The sequence below is a fragment of the Magnolia sinica genome, chromosome 4 (assembly GCF_029962835.1).
Source record: "Magnolia sinica isolate HGM2019 chromosome 4, MsV1, whole genome shotgun sequence".
NCBI lineage: Eukaryota > Viridiplantae > Streptophyta > Magnoliopsida > Magnoliales > Magnoliaceae > Magnolia > Magnolia sinica.
Genome location: NC_080576.1, coordinates 7047235 through 7070037, shown reverse-complemented (window position 1 = coordinate 7070037; position 22803 = coordinate 7047235). Strand labels below are relative to the sequence as shown.

Below are 22803 nucleotides of genomic sequence, written 5' to 3'. Positions count from 1 at the left end.
TCGGAGTGGATGTCACAGGGACATCGCAGTGGGCTGCACAGATGGTTGCATGGGCTCCCCTTAATAGGAACTTGATCCTCGTATCTCTCCCTCTCAAGACTGTGGGCTCTATATCTCAGTCATTGGATGGAATCCAACAACACCCATTGATTCCATACTTACAAATGTATCGAGAGTTATTTAATAATCCAGCTGCGTATGATGCTTGATACACAGGCAAATCGAAATTCAACACTCTGCATAAATTAACTTAAATTGAACCAACTAAATTGTGGAACTCATTGTCATTACCTTACATTCACAAAACCAGCTTGCTTGAACATTTCCAAACCACTGATTTGTGGAAGCTAGTTTGTTGAATTTTGCATGTTTTCATTTTTAATCCAATAACTGTCCACAAATCCGATTGTAAGAAAACCAAAAATGTAATTTTGGCTCATTATACACCTAAACTAGGATCCATAATTCGGTCAATTTAATTTGAGTTACATTTACTCCACTTATGCAATTTCTAGTGCATGTTATATATATATATATATATATATATATATATATATATATATATATATAGCATCGAATCTTTCACCTATATTTAAAGGGAGATTTTTTAATTCCACACACGTGGGATACATACACATCCACATGGGGTGGCATCTAACACAATGTGACACGTGTGTGATATGAGCTTTCTATCAGCTGACCAACACTATTTATATCTTCTGGCATAAAAACCAGGCCCTTCGCACCATAGTTGGGCCACACATGAAACAAATGAATGGCTAGGGAAAATTTCTAACCGTCAATTTACTTTTGTGCATTATGGCCCACCCAAATAGTGAAATTTTCTGATTTTGTGGGCAGAAGATCTAAGCATTATTTCCAACCTAAAGCTCAGATCTCACGCACATGTTTACATTTGCACATGTGCCCCCATGTGGATGCAACGATGCGTACAGCTCTAAACTCATGTCGAATACAGCAAACATTCGAACGAGGAGAGTGATTTTAGATTATACGAGAGTGGGTGATTTTCGTGAGTCCATAGAAACAGAAATGCCTCAAGGAAACAGGGGCTGGGAACTTTGGAAAAAAGCATGCATCTTAAGAAGTGTTTTTTATTAATCACTTATTTTTGGTGGCTAACCAACACACTTAATGGTTAAAAAGGTGATTTTGTGAGAAACCAAAAAAAAAAAAAAGATTCATATTAACAAAGCAAACAGATCCTAATAATCTCATAATAGAAACACTGACAGTTTCATCTCAAGAAACAAAGGCATACAATGACATCCACGGCTTGTGCACTTACAGCCAGATAAGTTTTCAGTTGTTCTGCTAACAACATGCATTGACATCTGTGTAGGAACCTTAGAGAGCTGAAAGCAATCATCAGCAAAGATAAAGCGTCTTGCTCTTCTCCGCTCCACGAGGGGCGCTTGTAACAGTACGTGTCCAACACGGTGTAAAATAGATGGATCTCGTGCAAACCATCCTGAAAGGTTGCTCAAATCATGAGATGCAAGAGGAATCTGGAAATGTCATGGAGAAACGGAAAAAAAAAAAAAAAGAAAGTACCATAGCAGTTCCCAAAAGCTGATAAAAACTCTAAAAGGAGGACAGAGAGGAAGCAATGCAGTTATTTATTTCTATACAATATAAAATAGTCAGGAACTCAATTCTTAAGGAACATTTCAACTACCCAAGAATGTCATATAGTGATTTATTCTTACACGGTAAAGAAAGAAATGCATAGGTAGATATACTTGCAATAACTTCCTAGAAATTACACACAAACACACACTGAGTGATAGAAACAAATTTTATTAAAAGAAGAGGCCAAAGCCAGAATATACAAAGCAGACGACTATACAACCCCCAAGAGCTTTTATAGCTCCGCCAAAATGGCTGGAAACTTAAGCACGACCTTTGCAACCACTGCCCCTTCTATTACATGTCATTTCATCGCATTGAACGCATCCTGAGGGCGACCCAATCAATTTCTGGAAGTTATGTTATTCCTTTCCAACCATAAGAACCAAAGCCTTGCCAATAGCACAAGCCGCCACACTTTCTGTCCCACCTTCCCACTCACACCTTCATGCCACATGACAAGGAATGGGCCAATTGAATTTGGTGAAACCCACATTGTTCCAAAGAGATTAAAGAACATATGCCACACTTGCCTCGCAAATCCTCAATGAATGAAGAGATGGTCCACGGATTCCTCATCTCGAAAGCACATCACGCAAACATTCAGGAGAATCATATTTCTTTTTCTAAGATTATCTACCGTCGGAACCTTACTACACCCTACTAACCAAGCAAAAGTCGCCACCTTAGAAGACGCTCCATAACTCCACACTAAGGCAGACGAGCTTATCTCCCTATCCCTTCATAAGATTCCTTCTATAGGGTGGAGTCCAAATACAGACATCCCCTTCTATTGACAAACACCTAGCCACTACCAACTCCTCCCCCGATGCCAGCCTAGGAAAAACCTCCCCCAATTTTTGTATCCCCCACCCAAATGTCTTCCCAAAACTTGATTTTCAGCCCATTTCCTAATGAGAAACCCACCCCTTCCCACACCTTATTCCTTATTTGAGATACCGCTTTCCAAACCAAGGAAGACCTACAAAGCGATGAATGTTGAGTCCACTAGCCCCCTTCATCCACCCCATACTTCCTACCCACCACTTCCTTCCAAAAGGAATCATCTTCTCCCCCGAACCTCCACGCCCATTTTCCTATCAAAGCATTATTGATTCTCACCAAGCTTCTCAAGCCTACACCACCCTGCTCTCATGGTTTGCAAACTTCCTCCCACTTCATAAGATGAAACTTGTGTTTGTCTTCCGCTTACTTCCCATAAAAAGCCTCTCCTTATTTTCTCCAATCATATCTAGCACTAATTTCAGACATTAAACAAAGACATGAAGTAGACCGGTAAGTATGATGTCGTTGCCTTTATTAGTGTGAGCTTGCCCTCTAAAGATAGGGACCTCGCCTGCCATTGCGAAAGTTTCTTAACAAACCGCTTGATCACCTTGTCCCATACACTCCTTGGGGGCTTACCTATACACAAAGATATAAGTGGTCGGAAACGATCCTACTCTGCATCCAAACAAACTTGCAAACAAAGCAACTTCATTCTTAGATAAACTGATGCCCAAAAGTTCGCTCTTTGCAATATTAATTCTGAGCCCCAACACCACTTCAAAGATACAATGATCAATCGCAAATTCTCCACCAAGTCTTCATCGGCCTTACAAAGCAAAAGCACGTCATCTGCATACTGTAGATGAGACAGCTGAAAATCAGAATTATCGATAGTGAAACCCCTTATTAGATTTTTCCTTCGCCCCTTTATCAATAATTCTGCTCAAAGCTTCCATGACAACGACAAAGAGATAATGGATCACCTTGTCACAGTCCTCTAGAGGAGGAGAAATAACCATTCAGCAAGCCGTTCACCAAGATTGAAAACTTCGCCGAAGCCACATGCACAAACCCAAGCTCACCATCTCTCTCCACGACCCAAATGGCCTAGCATATAATCAAGAAAATCCCAATTGACATGATCGTATGCCTTTTGAATATCCAGCTTGCCAACCAACCCTCTCCTTTCTCCTATGGCAAGCATTTATACTTTCATAAGCCACCAACACACTATCCACAATTTGCCTACCCACTACAAATGCCCCTTGGGACTTTGATAAAACTCCCCTAGTACTTCTTTGAGTCTTGTTGCCAAAATCTTGGCCAAGATTTTATACAGGCCATCAAGAAGACTAACCGACCTGTAGTCCAATAAGCTTTCCACTCCCTCCTTCAGGATCATTGCTATAAACGTAATACTAAGCTCCAAAAAAAGAGAACCTGAAACATAAAATTCGTTAATGAAACCAATGATATCCTTTTTTACAGATTCCCAAAACTTCTGATAAAACAGTATTAGGAACCCATCCGGATCGGGCGCTTTCTCACCCCCTAACTCTAAGATAGCATTGAAGATTTCTACCTCCAAAAAGGCTTTTTCTAAAACTTGCCGTCGACTCAGAAGGAATTGAATCAAACTGTAAATCATCAAAGCTTTGGCCGGTTCCAACCTTCCGTTTTTAAAAGCTTCTTGTAGAAGTTCACTATTGATGCGCACACATTGGCCTTCCCTTCTATACTTTTTCCTTCCACGACATTTGACGTGATTCTATTCACTCTAGGTCTTGCACTAGCCATGTTGTGGAAGAACTTAGTGTTTTTGTCACCTTATTTTCAGTGATAAAGCCCTCGACCATTGCCTCCATTTGATCTCATCCTCTCTCAACCTGGCGTAATACTTCGCCGAATGAACTTCTCTCCAAGCTATCTTCCTCTGATAGCTCCATGTTCTCTTCGTTTAAGTCTAGATTCCGAATTGTATTCAAAATGGCTAACGATTCCTTTTCTCAAACACTCAGGACTTCTTTTTTCCACACATTAATATTCCCGTTTAAAAGTTTCAGCTTCTGAAGTATATTGAAACCTGCTCCCCCACAGTCCGGGAAAGACGCCCACCACTCTTTAATTAATTTCGAAAAGCCTTCCACTTCTACCCACAAAAATTCAAATCTAAACGACTGTGGGCCCCAATCCTCGTACAACTCCAGTAGAATTGGACAATGATCAGATATCGTCAAAAACTCTGGACTTCTTTTTCCCACACATTAATCTTCCCTTTTAAAAGTTCTAGCTTCTGAAATATATTGAAATCTACTCCCCCATGGTCCAGGAAAGACGCCCACTGCTCTTTAATTAATTGCAGAAAGCCTTCCACTTCTAGCCACGAAAATTAAAATCTAAACAACCTTGGGCCCTAGTCCTCATACATCTCCAATAGAATTGGACAATGATCAAATAACGATCTTGGCAAACCCCTTTGAATTAGCATAGGAAACTTGTCAAGCAATTCTGCTACAGAAGAAACCTTTATCTAGCTTTGATTGAATTGCATTGGCCTACCCATTGGACCACGTGAACCTAACTACACCCAACGGAAAATCAATTAACTCATTCTTTGATATCCAATTTGAGAAATCACGCATACTTCGGTTTATCCTGCCCCCGTTTGATTTTCCATATGGGAATCTAACCACATTAAAATCACTACCCACACACCACGGGTACGTGTTGAGGCTCAAATATTGCATATTTATCATCTCATATGCATTAGTTTTTCGTGTATTGAATTATTAATTTGATCTAATTAGATATGTTTTCTACACACGAGGTGATTTTGGATCTAAATATAAATGTGCTTCAAATGAGGAATTAAGGTCCGAAAGAATACAATTGAAGAGTTGAGGATTAAAGATGAAGATTTGAAGTGCCAAAGGATCAAGAAAGCCAAGTACAAAAGGAAGAAAATGGAAGATTTAAAGTACATTGAAGATTGAAGAAAAAAACATCACTTATCGATTCCATCGATAGGTTTTCGATCCCATCAACATGTCATCGATAGGACTTGAAGCCATTGAGTCAAATGTCGAGAAATTTTGAATTTTCCAGGTTGGTTGTTGAACTGATTTTTCAACCCATCGAAGACACTTTGATCCCGTCGATAAACTCATGAATTTTGAAAGATCGTTGTTAGACAATTTTTGGACATTCTTTGATCGCATCGAGTGCATCTTCGATCATATCAACAAGTCTTCGATAGGTCTCGATCCTATCGACAGAGGCAGTGACTATGTAAGTTATGTGAAATTTCCAAGTCGATGCGAAAGTGCAAGCCTCCTATCTATATAAGGATTGTTTTGGACGTTCTTAGGCATTCTCTAGGGTTTGGAGAGAGAAAAGAGGCTAGGATGGAGCGCTAACAACGCCCTTCCGCTTCAATTTTCTTATGGGTTCTAGTAGTTTCTATTTTTCTTTTATTCTAGAGTTAGCTATGTCTAGCTAATCTCTTAGCTAAGGTTAATAAGGGGTGAAGTTTGTAGTTAATTACAACGTTCTAATTCGTTTGATTCATACATAGGATTTGAATGATGATTATTAATTGAATTTGGATTGGATTTTACTTTAAAGTCTTCGAGTTGTTTATTACTGTATTCGTTGTAAACTTAAGTTACCATGGATGCTTTGATTTAACAATTGCTTAGCTTGATTAGAGAAGGAATTAATATGAAAAATTCATTTATCTATTATAGACATTGGGCACAATAGATGATTGAATTCCCTGCAATTGATGACCGAGTGCTTTATGAGAAAATCGTGCAATTAAGTTCATATATTGCTGGATGTTTGTGATTGATTTAATTATTTGATCTTCCAATTAGAATGGATTGGAATTCAATTCTAGTTGAGTAATATAAGTTGAATCAATGGATTAGACATTGTGATTGCTAGAAGTGGATCCCTGGATCCTTAGTGCTTTTTAATTACTGTTTTTACCCCTAATTATTCATTGGATTCTCAATTTTAGAAATAGCTTAGTTCTAATTGTGTTCTCAACCATGTACATCCGTGTAGATCGACCCCAGTCTTATCGAGAATATATTACTTCACAGTCCTACACTTGAAATTGTTCGACAGTATGCCCACTTCCTACCACAGTCGTCAAGCTCTCTCCTAGAACGTCTGTCTAAGATTGGGTTTATTCGGGCCATAGACCGACGTCAGATACCATTTATGTCCTGATGGGATATCTCTGCACAACACCGATAATGAGAATTGCCCCTTGAAACAGTCCTCGACACACCATCTCTGAGAATTCCAGACCACCAACATACCCCCTGACGATCCAACTGCATCTATCACTTCCCGTGCCTTATTGTGTCCAACCCACAACGAGTCCACCAACTTTCTGTCAACCCCCTATAACTTCTCTTGAAAAGAGAATTTGCACCTTATATTTTTTCAAAGATCCTTGACTTGTAGCCTTTTTTTAGGGCACCCTAGACCACGCACGTTCCAGCTCACTATCTTCATAAAAAAACATCAAAACCCCAGCTTCCCTGAACCAAAAATCCTACTGCAGGAGATCCTCATTGCGCTCCTTTCCCACTTCCAAACTCTTTAGTTCCATAATGGACTGCATTTGCAACTGATTTTGTCGCCCACGATCTTCCACCCGCTCGAACAATGCAACGTAATCTTCAGGATTATCCCCAAAGGTCACTCCCACCATTCTAGTTATCTCATGCGCCACTTTCTTCACCCTTCTCATGCCTTGGGCCATAGTAACCTTCTTCTTTTTACCTCTCCCCCACCTCTTACCACTGCCTGACCTTTCCTCTATCCTCTTCAGCGTCGTGCTCACCTGTTCCGGTCCCCCATTATCCTTGATAACCGCTAGCGGGCCCACTATATATATATATATATAATCTTATAAAATCTATGCCAAAAATGTCTATTGTCCGGAGTACTTGCCATGAATACCACTATAGCTTTTAAAAAATAAAAAATAATAATAATATTCTTAGAGAGATGTGAAGCATCCCCTCAAATATAGGAAGTTTTTATGAATTCCACGCAATTAGGGTCTGAAGTTGCAACATCAGAACATCTTATTATGATGTGAATTAGCGAGTGTATGACCTATACTTTTCCAAATTAGCAAGTGCATCTGACAGAATCCAAATTAGGACCTCTGGTGTTCTATTAGCGAGTGCATGACCTGTACTTTTCCCGGTGTCTAGAGCAGGCTCAAAGAAGTGCATAAGGGTGCTCAAAGGTGGAATGTCGTGGGGGACACCCTGAGATTGTCAAGTGTGCTAAAAGAAGGAGAGTGCATGGGTTCACTCTGCCAAAGCCTTCAGTCAAGGCGCAAGAGAGAGCATCATTGTGCTCAATTGGATTAGGATGACACTTTGATGGAGTCCAAGTCAAGGAAGAAAACTAGAGCGTTCGAAGAGTACAGTGCATGCAATGCACTCTTATGGGGGCATGCTTGGGTAGCATGAAGCAACTTGACAAAGTCTAAGGAGGACCACAATGACGAGCAAAATGATGCTCAACGGCAATGGATGCATGGACCATACCTTGATAGATCAATATGCAAGGTGGCAGGGTCGTCGGCCAGCCACGGTGGAAGGCACAGTGGCAGTTTAGCCAACCACAGTGGAAAGCACAATGACAGTTAGAAATGCTTAGTTGCAGGACCCATCTAACTACTTGCTGCTCCCACTTGAATCAGCTTCAAACTCACTCACCTGCTCCCATTTCCTAGCCATTTATACTCGCGAACATTTTGAAATAGACACTTCCCTACCCCCACACCCACAGTTGTTGGCAAATCTCTTCATGCTTCATGCAACAATAGAGTAAATTCATGAAGTGCAACCACACAAGCTACCGAGTATGAAAGAAAGGGGAACCTATTGTTCGGTAGTTACCAAGAGCTTCACCTTGACATAGGACAACATTGCATCCTCTTGTTGTCATGGGGATGAAACATCCCTTCTCCTCAGCAAAAGAAATCAAGAATCGGATCCATGAGGATATCCTAGCTCCACATAGGGAGTGTTGCTAAGAAGCAACCAAAAGAAAAGAAAGAGGAGCGTTGCCGAAAGATAGAACTTGGTTGCAGGACTCTGTGTGCGCGGGCGTTCTTTGAAAGAGAAGTGTTGTTTAAAGAAACACCGTGAGAGCATTTATTGAGTTCTAAGGGGACCAGAGGTGGTAGAACTTTTGTTGAACCAGGAGTCTGCCAACATGGGACTGCAATTGAATGACCGCAATGTGCCGAACCCATCATGTAGGGATGGCAAAGGACCAGGTCGAGGTTCACCCTAGGCTGACCCTAAAGCCCTAATGGGCTAAAGAGGAGGCCTTGCCCAAGAGGACCGGGTAAGGCTAGGGCTGGGCTGGGTTGGGTTGGGTCGGGTCGGGTCGGGTCGGGTCGGGCCGGGCCAAGGCCGGCTCTATAAGTTAAAGATAAGTTATATGCATGCTACGTGAATAATTGGTGCACAATTGGTGAGTGCGCGTTTATGAACCAGAATGCTCTTCCAGAGAATCAAAGTTTTTCTATGGCACACCTATGTCAAATAAGATTATTCATCAGCCAAGAGTATGCCTCACCCAACTATCCACTGTATGCGTGGAATTAAATAAATGCATCAATAATATTGTTCACCATCTCACTACCAATGTCAAAGTTCTTCATATCATTACATGCACCAGTATACGAATTCTAAAGCTATGCTACTAATACCTATGTACAATATAGCATGCACTCAAGAAACAAACTGGGCAATTCATCATTAGCCATGGCCTGGCCTGAACATGAGGGCCTAGATGTCAAATCCTAGCCCAATCCTCAGGCCAAGTTTAGTGGCCCAAGTCATGGCCCTTCAAGGCCAAGTCTCTTGTGTTGGGTTGGGCAGCCCAGTCCATGGACACCCCTACCATTGTGCTAACATGGCAACCTTTGACTAGCAACAAGTCAACAAGGAAATCCTTCTCAGGGGAAACTTGCCTACATCTCAATTTGTGTATGTCATCCTTATGCAGGGGGCTATGCAAATCTCCAATTTTATCGGATGTTTCCAAAGAAAAATTCAACATGTTACCAGAGAGGATTTTTCCCTTTCAAAAACACTCTATGATCATGGGTTGCAGCTCCAATGAAAGAAGCACATGAGAGTGTCTTCAGTTATGCATCAAAGCGAGAGGAAAGGATTAAAGGGACCACTCCAGACATGCCAAGCAACCATCTGCCCACTACAGGTACACCCTCCTAAAGGAAAGCAAGGAAGTTGTGCGCAGAGTTGCATAAAGCATGAAGGGAGATAGCAGTAGATTCGGGTGCGAGTGGGTTGACAAAAGTATAAATAGCTCAGAAGCAGAGCATGAGCACAGAAATTCAAGCATGATACAAAGCAGAAGTGGCAGTTAGGTGAAGAATTCGTGCAACTATAGCCTGATCTGGTTTGGCCAAGGTGTCCCATATCGGTTACATATCGGCCGTAACGGCCAATACGTAAGGGTAACGGTGGGGTCCGTTACGCGATATGGGGGCATAACAGGTGATGCCCCGATTCAACAAGTTTCGGCCGGCCTTAGGTTTAGGCTCATTTTCTTAACTTGAGTTTTGAGCCTTTTTCCTTTTTTTTTCTTTCTTTTCTTCTTTTTCTTCTTCTTCTTCTTCTTCTTCTTCTTCTCGGGAAGCTGCGGCTGCAGCTTGCAGCCACGGTAGCCTGCTGCTCTCTCTCTCTCTCTCTCTCTCTTCTTTCCCTCTTTTTTCTTTTCGGTTTCCCTTTCTCCCTTCTTTTTTTTTATTCGCAGGTGTACCGCGCACCAGCTAGTTGCTGGAGGTACGTGTCATGCTAAGACGAGTGCTGACACTCCTCGAGCTACGAGTTGTACGAACGGTTCAAAGGAGATCACAGTTACGTGGGCTCCACAGTGATGTATTTATTATATCTACACTGTTCATCTATTTTCAGAGATCATTTTAGAGCACCACCAAAAAAATGAATTATATCCAAAGATCTTCTGGACCACACCAAAAATAGCAGCGGAGATCATGATTTTCACCGTTAAACAATTCGTAGGGCCCATCGTAACGTTTATTTTCCATCCAATCTGCTCAAGCCTTAAGAAGAGCTCGTCAAATGAATGGACGGTTTAGATATAACACATGTCAACTTGATCTAAAACTTTTGTAGCCCCCAATAAATTTTTAATGGTGAACTTTTAATTATTGTTGTTTCTTATGGTGCAGTCCACCTGAGCTTTGGATGTGCCTCATTTTTGGGCTCATGCCCTAAAATTATTTGGCAAAATGGATGGGCGGTGTGGATGTAACACATTCATCACGGGTGGGGCCCAAAAAACTTTGACTTGTGTGCTACACTTCAAAATCCGAGTCCCGCCTAATTCGGGCCCTTAAAAAATTGTACATGAGACATATATTAACTTAAAATTTACCAATTAAATTATGGACTGCAATTGCTAACTCACAATGCCAAAATCAAATTGTTTGAATAATTTTAATTGTTAATTTATGGACTTTTATTTTTTAAAATAGGGCCTTTTGATTTTTTTCATGATTCATTATCCAATAAATGTCCACCAATTCATAAGTGGGATAATGGCAATAAATTGCATGAATTTGAGGCTAATTTGGGGCATAGATTGGTCCTCCAAGTCAACCCCAAATTGGCAACGCCATCTACCTGAATTTAATTTCATTTTTTTAAAGAACTTTTGGGAGAAATGATATCAAATTGTTAAGTATATAAATTAAATATTTAGAAAATTAAATATATGAATTTTGTAGTCAAATTCAGGTTACCTGGTTCAAAAATTAATCAGACAGTCCGATACAACTTCCCACCAAAGAGTGGCTCGTTACACCACCATAAGCATGTTCCAATTTATAAATGAATGAATATTTGGAATGCCTAGAATATTCCGGATTTAATCCATATTTTTTCATTTTTTTTGGCATAAATAAAATAAAACTGAACCGTTACGGGCTGTTACACCCCGTATCCATATCAATATCGGAGGGCACCGTTACGCCAACCGATACCGATACGGGATACCTTGGGTCTGGCAGTCCAAATAGCAGGGTCTTGTTTAGAGCCACTTAGTTGCCATGCGGCTGCAACTGCAGTTTTAGTTGGATTGAGGAAGGTCATACTAGAAGGGTGTCAGTCGCCTTTTCGGCAAAGGCTTCAGAAAGATGGGCTCATGCCTGCCTTTTAGATTGAAGGAGGCACCGGAGCCTCTTACCATGGCAGAAGCTGAGGCAGCTTCCTGATGGATGGGGGCTGCAAACTTTCACTAGGTTTATTTGGTAGAGAAGGATCTGCACCTTCTAACCTAGCAACATGCAACGCTGGCTGCGGCTCCAACAGGTATATCCCGTAGACATGGCCCTAAATGCACCCCTGTCACTGTGGATTTTCATACCTAAACAGTGGAAATATGGGCCTGGTTTGTAGTCGTTCGACCTGTTTTGGGCCTTTCTTTACATGTTAATTTCTAATCATTCCACGTGCACAAAAACTGCAAAAGGGGGCATAGAGATGAGGGCCTTTGGTTCGAGTTTGGAAGGTTGCAAAAGAGGTTCTTATCCACAAGACCAACCAAACCAAATAAGGATATCAACTTTGATGGATAAGGAGATCAATATTTGTCTCGGAAACAGTATCAAGAGACACCGAGATAAATTATACTACAACAGTCCAATTGCAGCAGTGGGCTCTGGAGAATGTTCCACAAAATAGACCAGATGAGAAACATATTTGGTCCAAAAGGAACACAATATTCTACTATGATGCACCAAGCACTGCAATGAGACCTTAGAAAGCATTCTGTCAGGGAAATAGGGCTGGCAATAGGCTGGGCCAGGGCAAGCAAAAGCAAATATTTGAATAGGCCAGCCCAAATAGTTCAAAATCCTGGCCAAAACTGATACCAGGCCCGGCCTATTGACAGCTCTATGTGGAAAACTGGCCGCGTCAAAAGCCTCTTTATCAGTACCCATACTAAGGGAGCAGGATCAAGTTGCCCTAGCTACAATGGAGACATAAAAAAGACCACATCAAGAACCTACCACAAACACCTGGCATACAATAGGCCCATCATACATATTCCTCCAAAAAACATAAACTGATTCTAGCAAATAATGAAAGCAAATAGAATAGGCAAGAGGCCTTACCGATTCAAGATACATCAGTAGTCACATATTAGTAATTGGAATTCTTAATTATCCAAATTGAAATCTTCCTAATAGGGCATGACATATTTCATCAGCTTGAACATGAAACTAGGCCAACTTAAATAAATAAATAAAACAAAAGACCATAACAAGAAAAGTCGGATCAAATAGAAACAAGATATTTTGCACGCCAAGCCCATGTAAAGGCAAAGAATTTATGTAATCATCTAATATTTTGGATTCAAATGGTGCAGTAAGATTAAAGCAGTGAAGTTTCCATACCAACAGTGTCTAAACTTTGCGAGTTTGCCAAGACTCCAATAGTAGATACAATACCATGAGAAGGCCGGAATCCAAGGATACCACAAAAGGATGCAGGGATTCTTACACATCCAACCGTATCAGTACCTACACAATTAGAGAGCATTGAACTGATCAGCAAGCATATCAAAAGCCTACTTCAACAGGCATATATTGAAATAGAAGACAACGATAAAGGAGAGGTAACAATGAGAACATTGCAAGTGAAATGCCATCAAGATAGGGAAGTGCGAAGATCTCTACTTATGGGTCAACGGAAAAAGGACTCACAAGTTTTCCAAGCTCGTCCATGTGAAATAAAAGAAGTGACAGTGGTAAAGGACAGCCATTAAACCAACATAACACCAGGATGGTTAACGGTATCCATGGATAGATATTTTAAAGAAGAAACAGAAGTGCCAAACCTAATCTCTCTCTTACGCAAATGCAATTAATAATGAGCCATGGGAGTTAACTTCAAATCATAGCAATTCTTCATCAATAACAGCCACCACAAAAATAACTACACATAGAATAGCAAACATTCTGATGTAGGACCGAAGCATGAACTCAAATATTGTGTGAAATCAACCAACAAAATTAAATTAATTAATAAAAATCACAAAACTTGGTACCATCATCACAAATACCAAAATCCCAAGAGGAGATCATGCATAATTCAAACCTAGGTTACCGAGCATCGTCCTACAAGATCATTAAATAAGTGAAACTAGGATCTAATGGATGTAAAGACATCCAAATAGCATAAGGTTAAGCCTATTTTAAAGGAGAATGTCTAATACTACCTAGGGTGATATTAGGGTTTAGGGAAATTGGGGAAAACTTGGAATTATGTTTAATGGGATAAATTGGATGAAGGAGTTAAAGGGTTTAGGTACTAGGATAAAGGAACAAGTTATTCAAAATCGGTTAAATAACGGCCGTAACGTAATGGTAATGGTCATAATCGTTACGCGTTACAGGGTCGAAACGACCGTTACAGAAAAACGAGCTATAACGGTCCAGTAACAGTTTTTTTCAAAAAATAAAAAACGATCGTAATAGCCGATACGGGGACCGTAACGGCTGTTACGGCCTGTATCATAACGGTAATGGTGATGGCCATTACGACCATTGTTACCGTTTTGGAACACCTTGTAAAGGAGTTAGGGTTTTAGATTGAGGGAATATAGGGATTTGGGTTTAATTGAAGATTGTGAAGAATGAGGATTTGGTAATTTGGGGAAATAGAGAGATTTGGGATTTATAGGTTTAGGGTTAAGGTAAGGACAAGAGAAGCTAGGGTTTTGTAGTATGGGTAGGGGAAAGCCAAAGGAGTAAGGGTGGGCCTATACGGCCAACTCTATGGGTTCACGTGTGTGGCCATATGGGCACACGTGGTGGGGTTTTGGGTTTCTAGGGTTTGGCTCGTCGATAAATGTATAAGGGGTGAAAATCAGGAGGATATTGATGGATTTGGATAAAGGGGAAAGAATGAACGAAAAACTTGAAAGAATACATTGATTGTTGATAAAGAGATGAGTGTGGGAGATAAAAGGAAGCCTCGCACTTCCATTAATGAAGATAAGCTCCACACCGATCTTCCTTCCAATTCACATGGAAGGCACCCTCATATCACATGAAGATTGGAGAAGAAAACAAAGAGTTTTCTCTTTTTCTTTTTTCGCAAAAACCAAGCAATGAAGAGTCACACGCCCCCCTCTTTTAAAGCTTCAAGACTTTTCAAATTTACAATTTAAACCCTGTTTAGTGAATTTTGACCAAAATAACCCTAATTTAATGAAAATCCAAATAAAATCACTTTTAAGGTGTCCAAAGTATAAATCAATCATAAATTAAATCCTAAAAGATAATAATGTCCAATGATGATGAAAATGATCCGCAATCAATGGTCCAATCATATAATCCATGTGATCCAATGGCCCGATCGTCACGTTTCTCGAATCCGACGGTCCAAATCGCTCCCTAAAACAACTCATGTGCATCTTCCCAATTTGGGGTATTTCAAATGCTCATACATGCATATGAGGTCTTCAACATGATCATGGGTACTCGCCTAGCCACTGAGAAATCAGTGCGGCCCACCTGCTCTGATACGTACGTAAAGGTGTACATGAAGTGATGTCCTCATCACATTCTAAATGAGCCAACTTTTAACTAAGGAACTATTTTAAAAATACACTTATGAAAAAATCACCCAGACTTTACAAAGCATCAACACCTAGACTTGGGTTACAGTGGTAATCCATCACCTCGCTTAACTTTAAGGAATAGAACAGACCTGATGCAAGATAAACCACTTGCTCTAAAAGCTCGAATTGATAGAGCATGGCGAATCAATCCCTTTTATCTCATAGCGCCAGCCCCACATCACATGGGTTAGGACATCGGCTGAACCCCCCTTATGGGCCCCACTTCACATGAGCCACCCGCCTCACACGGGCCGCCCACCCCGAGTGTGCCCCTGCATCCCACAGACCACCCCACTCGAGCTCGGTGTGAAAATGCCCATGCATTAAGACCTATAGATCAACAAGCAATATCCAACATACAAATGAAGTTTATTTGACAAACTCTTGGACTAAATGATGATATTGCTTTAAAACATTATGGTGTGAACATGTGACATCCCCTTGAAACTAATTCTCCGAAGTTGAAATAGAATATTTGAAGTGTTCAAGTTCCCAACAGTAAGAACTAGAGATGGACAAAATCTTGAGAAGTGAACTCCAGCAGATGCCATTCCAAAGTTCAAGAACCCACCAACTTATTCAGCATGATATGGATATGACAGGCAAGATAGATTGACCTCCTCCTCCAAGAGTTTCAAAGCCCCAATACACATATATTAGCAAGCAACATACTTTTACCCGGTCCACTAAATATTTAAATGTAGGAAAACCTCCATAGAACCAACACAAACTGTCTCACAAATGATTCTAGTGAAAGTCCAGTTGTCTGTTTTAAATTACACATTAACTATAAATCAATGGTTTAGATACTTAACATTTAGGAAAATCAGTTCCAGCTATATCATCAATGATCAAACTAAATGTTCTTTTAAACTAGACGAAATACGCATGTTCTGATGTGATTACGTTTCCAAACTTGAGCATGCCAACCAAAATTCAATATATACCAAGAGTAAAGTCAACAAGTTCAGCGGCAACAGCCACGGCAGAACCACTTGATGACCCTCCGGGGATCTGATATGGCACTTCCGGGTTGGTAGGGGTTCCATAATGCATGTTCTCTCCTGTGATGCTGCAAGAACAATCACAACTGAACTAATTAGAATTTCATCCCACAAAAGGAAACCACTATAATTGACACTATCTGTGGTCAGATACATGAATGGAAAGAATTCTACCAAAAAAAAAAAAAGGGACAGCCCGCCATCGATTATAGAACATGTTAACTGTACAAGAGTCATTTCCCACAAGTTCAAAAAAGTAAAGCCTGTTTAATTTCTAAATAATTACAAGCTAATAAGAGTTTTCCCGTTTCAAGAATATAGCCAAGCAAAGAATTTTAGAAAATGTATTACGAATATAACATGCCCTCGGACTAGATGGCATACCAATAGAGGTTTGGAAGTGTATGGGAGATACTAGGTTATTTTGATTGATAGGGTTGTTCAACAAGATTGTAAGATTGAATAAAATGCCAAACAAATGAAGGAAAAGCACCATGGCACCTATTTATAAGAATAAAGGAGACATATAAACCTGCACTAACTATCGTGGGACTAAACTCATGAACCATACTATGAAAATTTCAAAGAGAGTGATTGACCAAAGACAAACTTTAGACGAATATATCATAAATTAGTTTAGTTTCATGCCAGCGACATCTACCAATTAAGATATTTTCCTACTTAGACAATTGATGGAGAAATATAGGGAGAGGAGAAAGGATATCCACTTGGTCCTTATTGACTTGGAGAAAGCTTATGATAGGGTCCTTGGAAAGTTAATCTGTTGGTTGTTGGGAAAGAAAGAAGTTTCAAGAGGATCTATTGACATGATTAAGGATATGTGTGAGAGAGCAGTAACAAATATGAGCACCAAAGTGGAGAGACAAGTGAGTTCACAATTACTATACGCTTGCACCAAGGGTCAGCATTGAGCCCATACCTTCTCGCATTGGTTATGGATGAGCTAACAAGGCACTTGCAGAAAAAGATCCCCATGGTGCATGTTGTTTGCAAATGACATAGTTTTAATTGACAAGACGAGGAAGAGCATAAACACAGAGCTCGATTTTTGGAGTGCTTTAGAATTTGAAGGATTTAAAATTAGTCAAACTACAACAGAGTATATGGAGTGCAATTTAGTAACAATATGAGCGGACATGAGGAATTAGTTAAGATTGTTGGTTGACCTAGAAATTTCCAAAAATGACTACTTTTCCAAGAACTACAGTGGTTAGGAGGAGTGAGTTGGTACAAGTTGAAGGCTGTAAAAGTGCAAGGGGAGGCCCAAAAGAACATGGGTGGAGGTAGTAAGAAAAGACACCCTTTGGTCTAACTAAAGTTATGGCCCTTGAAAGAGATCCTAAGACAAGATAATTTACCAAAAATCCTCCCCATTTAAGCTGGACAGCAAAATCAAGAAACAGAACCCTAATCAGATACTAAAACATTTTCATGCCCATCCAATACCAAACCCATCAAGATACAACCAAAATGGGAGCAAAAAAAAAAAAAAAACAGAGAGAGAACGATCAAATTACCAACCCGAATGCCAGCTCATCCATGACAGTCTTCCCAACACAAGCTGCGCCATGCTTCAAAAGGCATGTCACCGCCACAGCTGTCCGATTCGCGGGGTCGTGCGTCCGCTTCCAATCTGGATTCCCGAACCCAGTCACATACTCCTTTATATCAAAACTACAAAACCAAAAGGCACACAATCAGAAAGAAAAGAAGGGTACAGACCTGAATCGAAATAAAATAGAAAAGGAGCTTACATGTCTTTGACAGCAAAGGTAAGACCGGCGAGAGGATGCCGGGCCGCAGGTGGTGGCGGTTGCAGGGCCGGAAGCAGCTCTAACCGTTCAATGAAAGCGCCAAAATCTTCTCTAATCACTTCCGATTTCCCTCGTCTCCTTCTCCTCCTCTCCGTGAGAATAATAACCCCCGCGACACCGATGCCCACGACAATCCAGAGCTTGGGGTTGGACACATTGATCTTCCCCAGCTTGAAGGATTTGAGTGTCTTCTCCAGCTTGGAAGAGCGTTTATAGAAACTAGAGAGAGAGAGAGTGAGTAGGGTTTTTGGAGGGTTTTGGAGAAGGTCTGAAAGGCGGTTCGAATTCTGGAATCGATGCTCATTATATATGTTGGGACGGACCCGACTGACAGACTGCTGCTGCGACGCTGATGCTGATGCCCGGGCCTTGGACAATGACCATGGCTCGTTGGCTCGGCCACGCTCTTGTGATAGTTCACCACCATTTTTTAAATGGTGGTGAGCCATCTTCCTGGCATTTGGGACGTTTTCCAGATATCCAGACCATCCATATTCACGGTCACATTCTGGATGGAGCATATTTATAAAATAACACTGATCAAGTCATCCTATCCATCCAATTGATAGCTATAAAATGGAAGGTAAAAGTAAAATAGTTAGTGGGGGCAAGTTCGAAGGGCAGAATGAGATTATTAGTTTTATTTTGTGGTTTATGCTCCATTCCCACAGTTAGGTCAGGATTTTTAGACGTCAGTCTCCACTGCTCTTAATGGTGCTGAGCTAATATACGAGTTGTAAACGCGTTTTGTAATTCGACGAAGCCATATTTTTTCAGCAGAGCCTATTTTTATGTGATACAGACCACTTCGTGTCACATTCTTCCCTTTATGTGATGATTTTAAACTTTCGATGTGGCCGGTGGAGATGGACGGTTGAGATTAGAAGTATGATGGGGGCCCACATTGGGATCTTCCAATCTAGGTGATTCTGGAACATGCTCCAACCACCGTGGAAATCAGCATACCAATGGTTTTGGTTAACAAACGGTGGGCCCCAGAATTAACATCCCGTGTTTAGGTAGAGAAAGCCATGACACATGCAATGCAACACACGTGGTGAGAGAAGGGTCCGGGGTGTACACAGAGGAGGGTAATATAAATATAATAGTGCTAAAGAATTGAAATACGATTCCATCAGGTGAGCCATATATGATCATCTGTTTAGTTTAGATCGTTGGATTTTTCAGATTGAACAATCCAGTGACCTCATTACAATTATAATCATTATAAATAGGTTTGAGGCAGGACACTTGAACCATAGTCCTTACACACGGTCATCAAGTTAAATATGAAAACCTATGAGACCTTATATGGAAGAAGTATGATTGGTAAGCATATATCCCTCCTTTTCTATAAATAGATGTTTTAATCCATCCACCAATATATATAAAAAAAAAATTTAACTCCATTGAGAGGTTCTCCAAAAGGGTGTGTGATATGTAAGATCAAGATTCTCGTCGATGACATTAAAGCATTGAGAATATCTTTCCAATTAGGCACACTTTTACATTATGATATTAAATCTTTATTATTAATACATAAACAATCTGTCAACTCCACAATACAAAGCGCAATACAAATCTAACAGAGTCATGAAGTGAAACCGGGACCATCCATATAGCTGGTTCTTAAATGGCCTCATATTCTATGATAGACCAATTCGACAATCCTGTCCATCAATATATTTCTCTAATTTCCTTCGATGAATTTTAGTGTACCATGCTCCCATTCTATCGGCTCCACTGTAACATCCGGGAGTAGGGTGGCAATCAGCCAGGCTAAGTTAGGCAGCTGCCTGGCTCGACACATAAGACTGAAGTCTCAAGCCTGGCCGAAGCCACGCTTGCAGAGAGACGGCTGTTGCGCAGGGAGTGAGAGAAAAGGTGCAGGCTTCTGCGGGTAAAATCTACATTGTCTACGTGCTTTTGTAGGTGAAATCTACATGTTTTTGCCTGTAAAATGTATTGTGCAAGCAGACAGTCGTATCATTTAACTGCTCTTCTGATAATATGAAAGCGAATCCTAAAGATCATATCCACTCAAATGGCGGGGCCCACACTGGATTGCTTGTGGCATGGAGACCTGCTGGATCAATCATCCTAACCATATGACTTGTTAGTATACGTAGGTTTGAAAGCAAAGAACGTGCTTCGGTAATCCAAATCATTGATGCCAAAATAAAAATAAAAAAATTGATTGGACCATCCTTTTCACTTGATTTGTGTGCTGCACATAGCTAAGGAAAGGAAAACATCATCGATCCAGATTCAAATTGAAACGGTCCAGTCGATCAGTGGCTATGAACTTCTAATAAGAGATTTCCCAGGCATGCCCACAAACAATTCTCTAACTATAATAATGCAATGCATTAGTAACGTGAATAATGCCTTGATATGTCATTTTGTATACATAGAACTCCTGGTTGGATCCTAGCTGTTGATCCACAGAAACCCAAAATTGAAATCCAAAATGGAAGGATGATTCCTAAAAGAATTCCCAGCCCTAAAAATTAGCAGCCAAAAACATTAGTTAGGACAGAATAAAGGACCTGAATAGCAGCCACAGATGGACCAGATAGGATAGTATCGTTGGGTCATTATCCACCCACGGTGGACCCCACACTAAAACATTGGCCCCAATCTATACAAAGCAGATGCTACCAAAATAGCACATCCAAACACAACCTTGGGCCCGTTTCGACAGTTTGTCAAAACTGGTGTTTGGAGACAAACGGGTTTTGTGGCCATTTGGAAACCCATCAAAAATTGTGATTTTCAAGATCAACCCATGAATATATGCACTAAAAAGCTCACTTACCATCAACTGAATAAAAACATCACTTTTCCAGCAGGCCTTTTGAGAAAGTTGTGTCCAAACGGGCGTTACTGTTTCAAGTCTACGATCTATTGGAATTTGGTCGCATCCATTTTACATCCTGTTTCCTCTCACATGTACACCGAGCATGGACCAATACTCTCTCTCTCTCTCTCTCTCTCTCTCTCACACACACACACACACACACACGTACACTTAAACACATGCGATGAGCCCATACGCACACAGCAGTGACTATTGAAATATATACAGCACCAAAAAGACGGAGGCCCGTTTGGATGTATCTCTTTCAAGAAGGATTTATGCCAATTCCTTTTTTTGTGTGGACATTTTTTTATTATCACGAGTAGATACAGGACAGGTCTGCAAATCTGCATCCAAATGCAAAAAAGGAAAAATGGCTTTTAGTCATCAAAAGAACCTTTTGGGGTGACCTAAAACTGTAGGAAGTGTGCACCTCGTTATTCATCGATAAAGAAGCAACTCTCCACATTAAATTTGAACTTTAGACTCGGGGAACGTCTGACCCAAACAGCTGGCCTGGTCAAGGTATCAGGTGGAGCACCTTTGTATAAAAACTATATATAGTTTAAAGACACTTATTAAGTTGTTCCAATTTTATACAAAAATGTATGGTGGAATATTATTCAGTAGAAACATTTTTTTCCAGTTACAGTTAGGGTAGGCCCCACCATGATGTATAAATGCGTACACTTTGGACATCATGCATACTTCTCTCGTTTGGGCAAGGGTCTTAAAATCGGCCGATCCATGACACAGGTGAGCTATACAAGCAAGAATTATTGGGTGGGGAGGCCCACCATTAATTCAAAATGGCCTGTTTTTTTGATTGTCTAGGGAAATGTTTTATATAAATAGTTATGATTGCATACACATAACAAGGTGGATCCTCTATGCAATTCAAGGATGCATAGAGGACCCACCTTGTCATGTGTATGCAATCATATCCGTTCATCAATAGGTTCTGTGGCGGATGGTCCACATCGCATAAAAAGGTACCCTTTAAAAAAAATAATAATATTATTAATTTTTTTTTATACTCCCCCACACACTCACGCCTTAGTGGGATTTCACACCAATGCAAATATATTGAAATCTGGACCGTTGTTTCTAACTCTTTCTAACTCACCTATGTATGGGACGGCGATGATTCAGATAACCGTGAGGACACAATCCAGCTTAGATGATGGGCTTGGATAATACCGTATATCATCAAATAAAAATCTTTAGAAAAATGGAATATACCAGAGAGAGAATATCCGGAGTGGAAAAAGATCTACTGGGAAGAAATGCGTTCTCAATCTATGGGCACAAATATACCCACCTAACATTTTAGGAGATTCCAAAATAGTCTTTTGGCGACACAACCATCCACATTCCGTCCAAAAGAGGTCCTCTAGTTTGAAACTGTCCGACAATCTCAATCTCAAATCTCATCATGTATGAAGGGACTGTTTGGTTAGGGACTAACTATCACTAGACTGGGTAGGACTAAATACTAGTAGATGGTGGTAAAAGTATAACAATGATTTTTTGCTCACTATTTGGAAAAGATCTGAAATTCCGATATCCAAACATGCCCCACCATTACAAGTTACAACCTGTTCAGTTATTGCTCAAATTTGATTTAACTATCCATTTCCCAGCCACTGATCACAGGATGACAGTCCAATTGCCCTGCCTCTTTCACTACTTCCCACCCACAAGATGGCCCACCAAATCAATGGTCTGGATCACTGCACACACATTAGGCTTGAACACACATCGTACATACAGTAAATTGCATTGATTAGTTGCACCAAAATCGTTTTAATCTGGTCTCACCACATTCCCTATATGATTTTGAGTGAGGCTTCAAGGCCCACCAATTCCAACATTCCACAACCTTTGTTCATTACATTGAAAATAGCAACCACAATGATACGACAAACAGGTAATAAAA

General features: G+C 40.5%; 1 protein-coding gene across 2 annotated transcripts in view; it reads right to left on the bottom strand.

Annotated features, from left to right (window-relative positions):
- Positions 1-18834, bottom strand: part of LOC131242293 (outer envelope protein 64, mitochondrial) — a 34922-nt gene extending 16088 nt beyond the window's left edge. The window contains exons 1-5 of one of the 2 annotated variants that reach the window (XM_058240852.1): positions 17945-18834; positions 17712-17864; positions 16113-16237; positions 12935-13060; positions 1310-1492 (exon numbers count right to left, since the gene is read on the bottom strand). In XM_058240852.1, the coding sequence (XP_058096835.1) occupies positions 1310-1492; positions 12935-13060; positions 16113-16237; positions 17712-17864; positions 17945-18525 (1168 nt within the window). In that variant the 5' untranslated portion in view covers positions 18526-18834. The remainder of the gene's footprint in view (positions 1-1309; positions 1493-12934; positions 13061-16112; positions 16238-17711; positions 17865-17944) is intronic. The other variant, XM_058240851.1, reaches the window with a different exon arrangement.
- Between the last annotated feature and the right edge of the window lie 3969 nt (positions 18835-22803).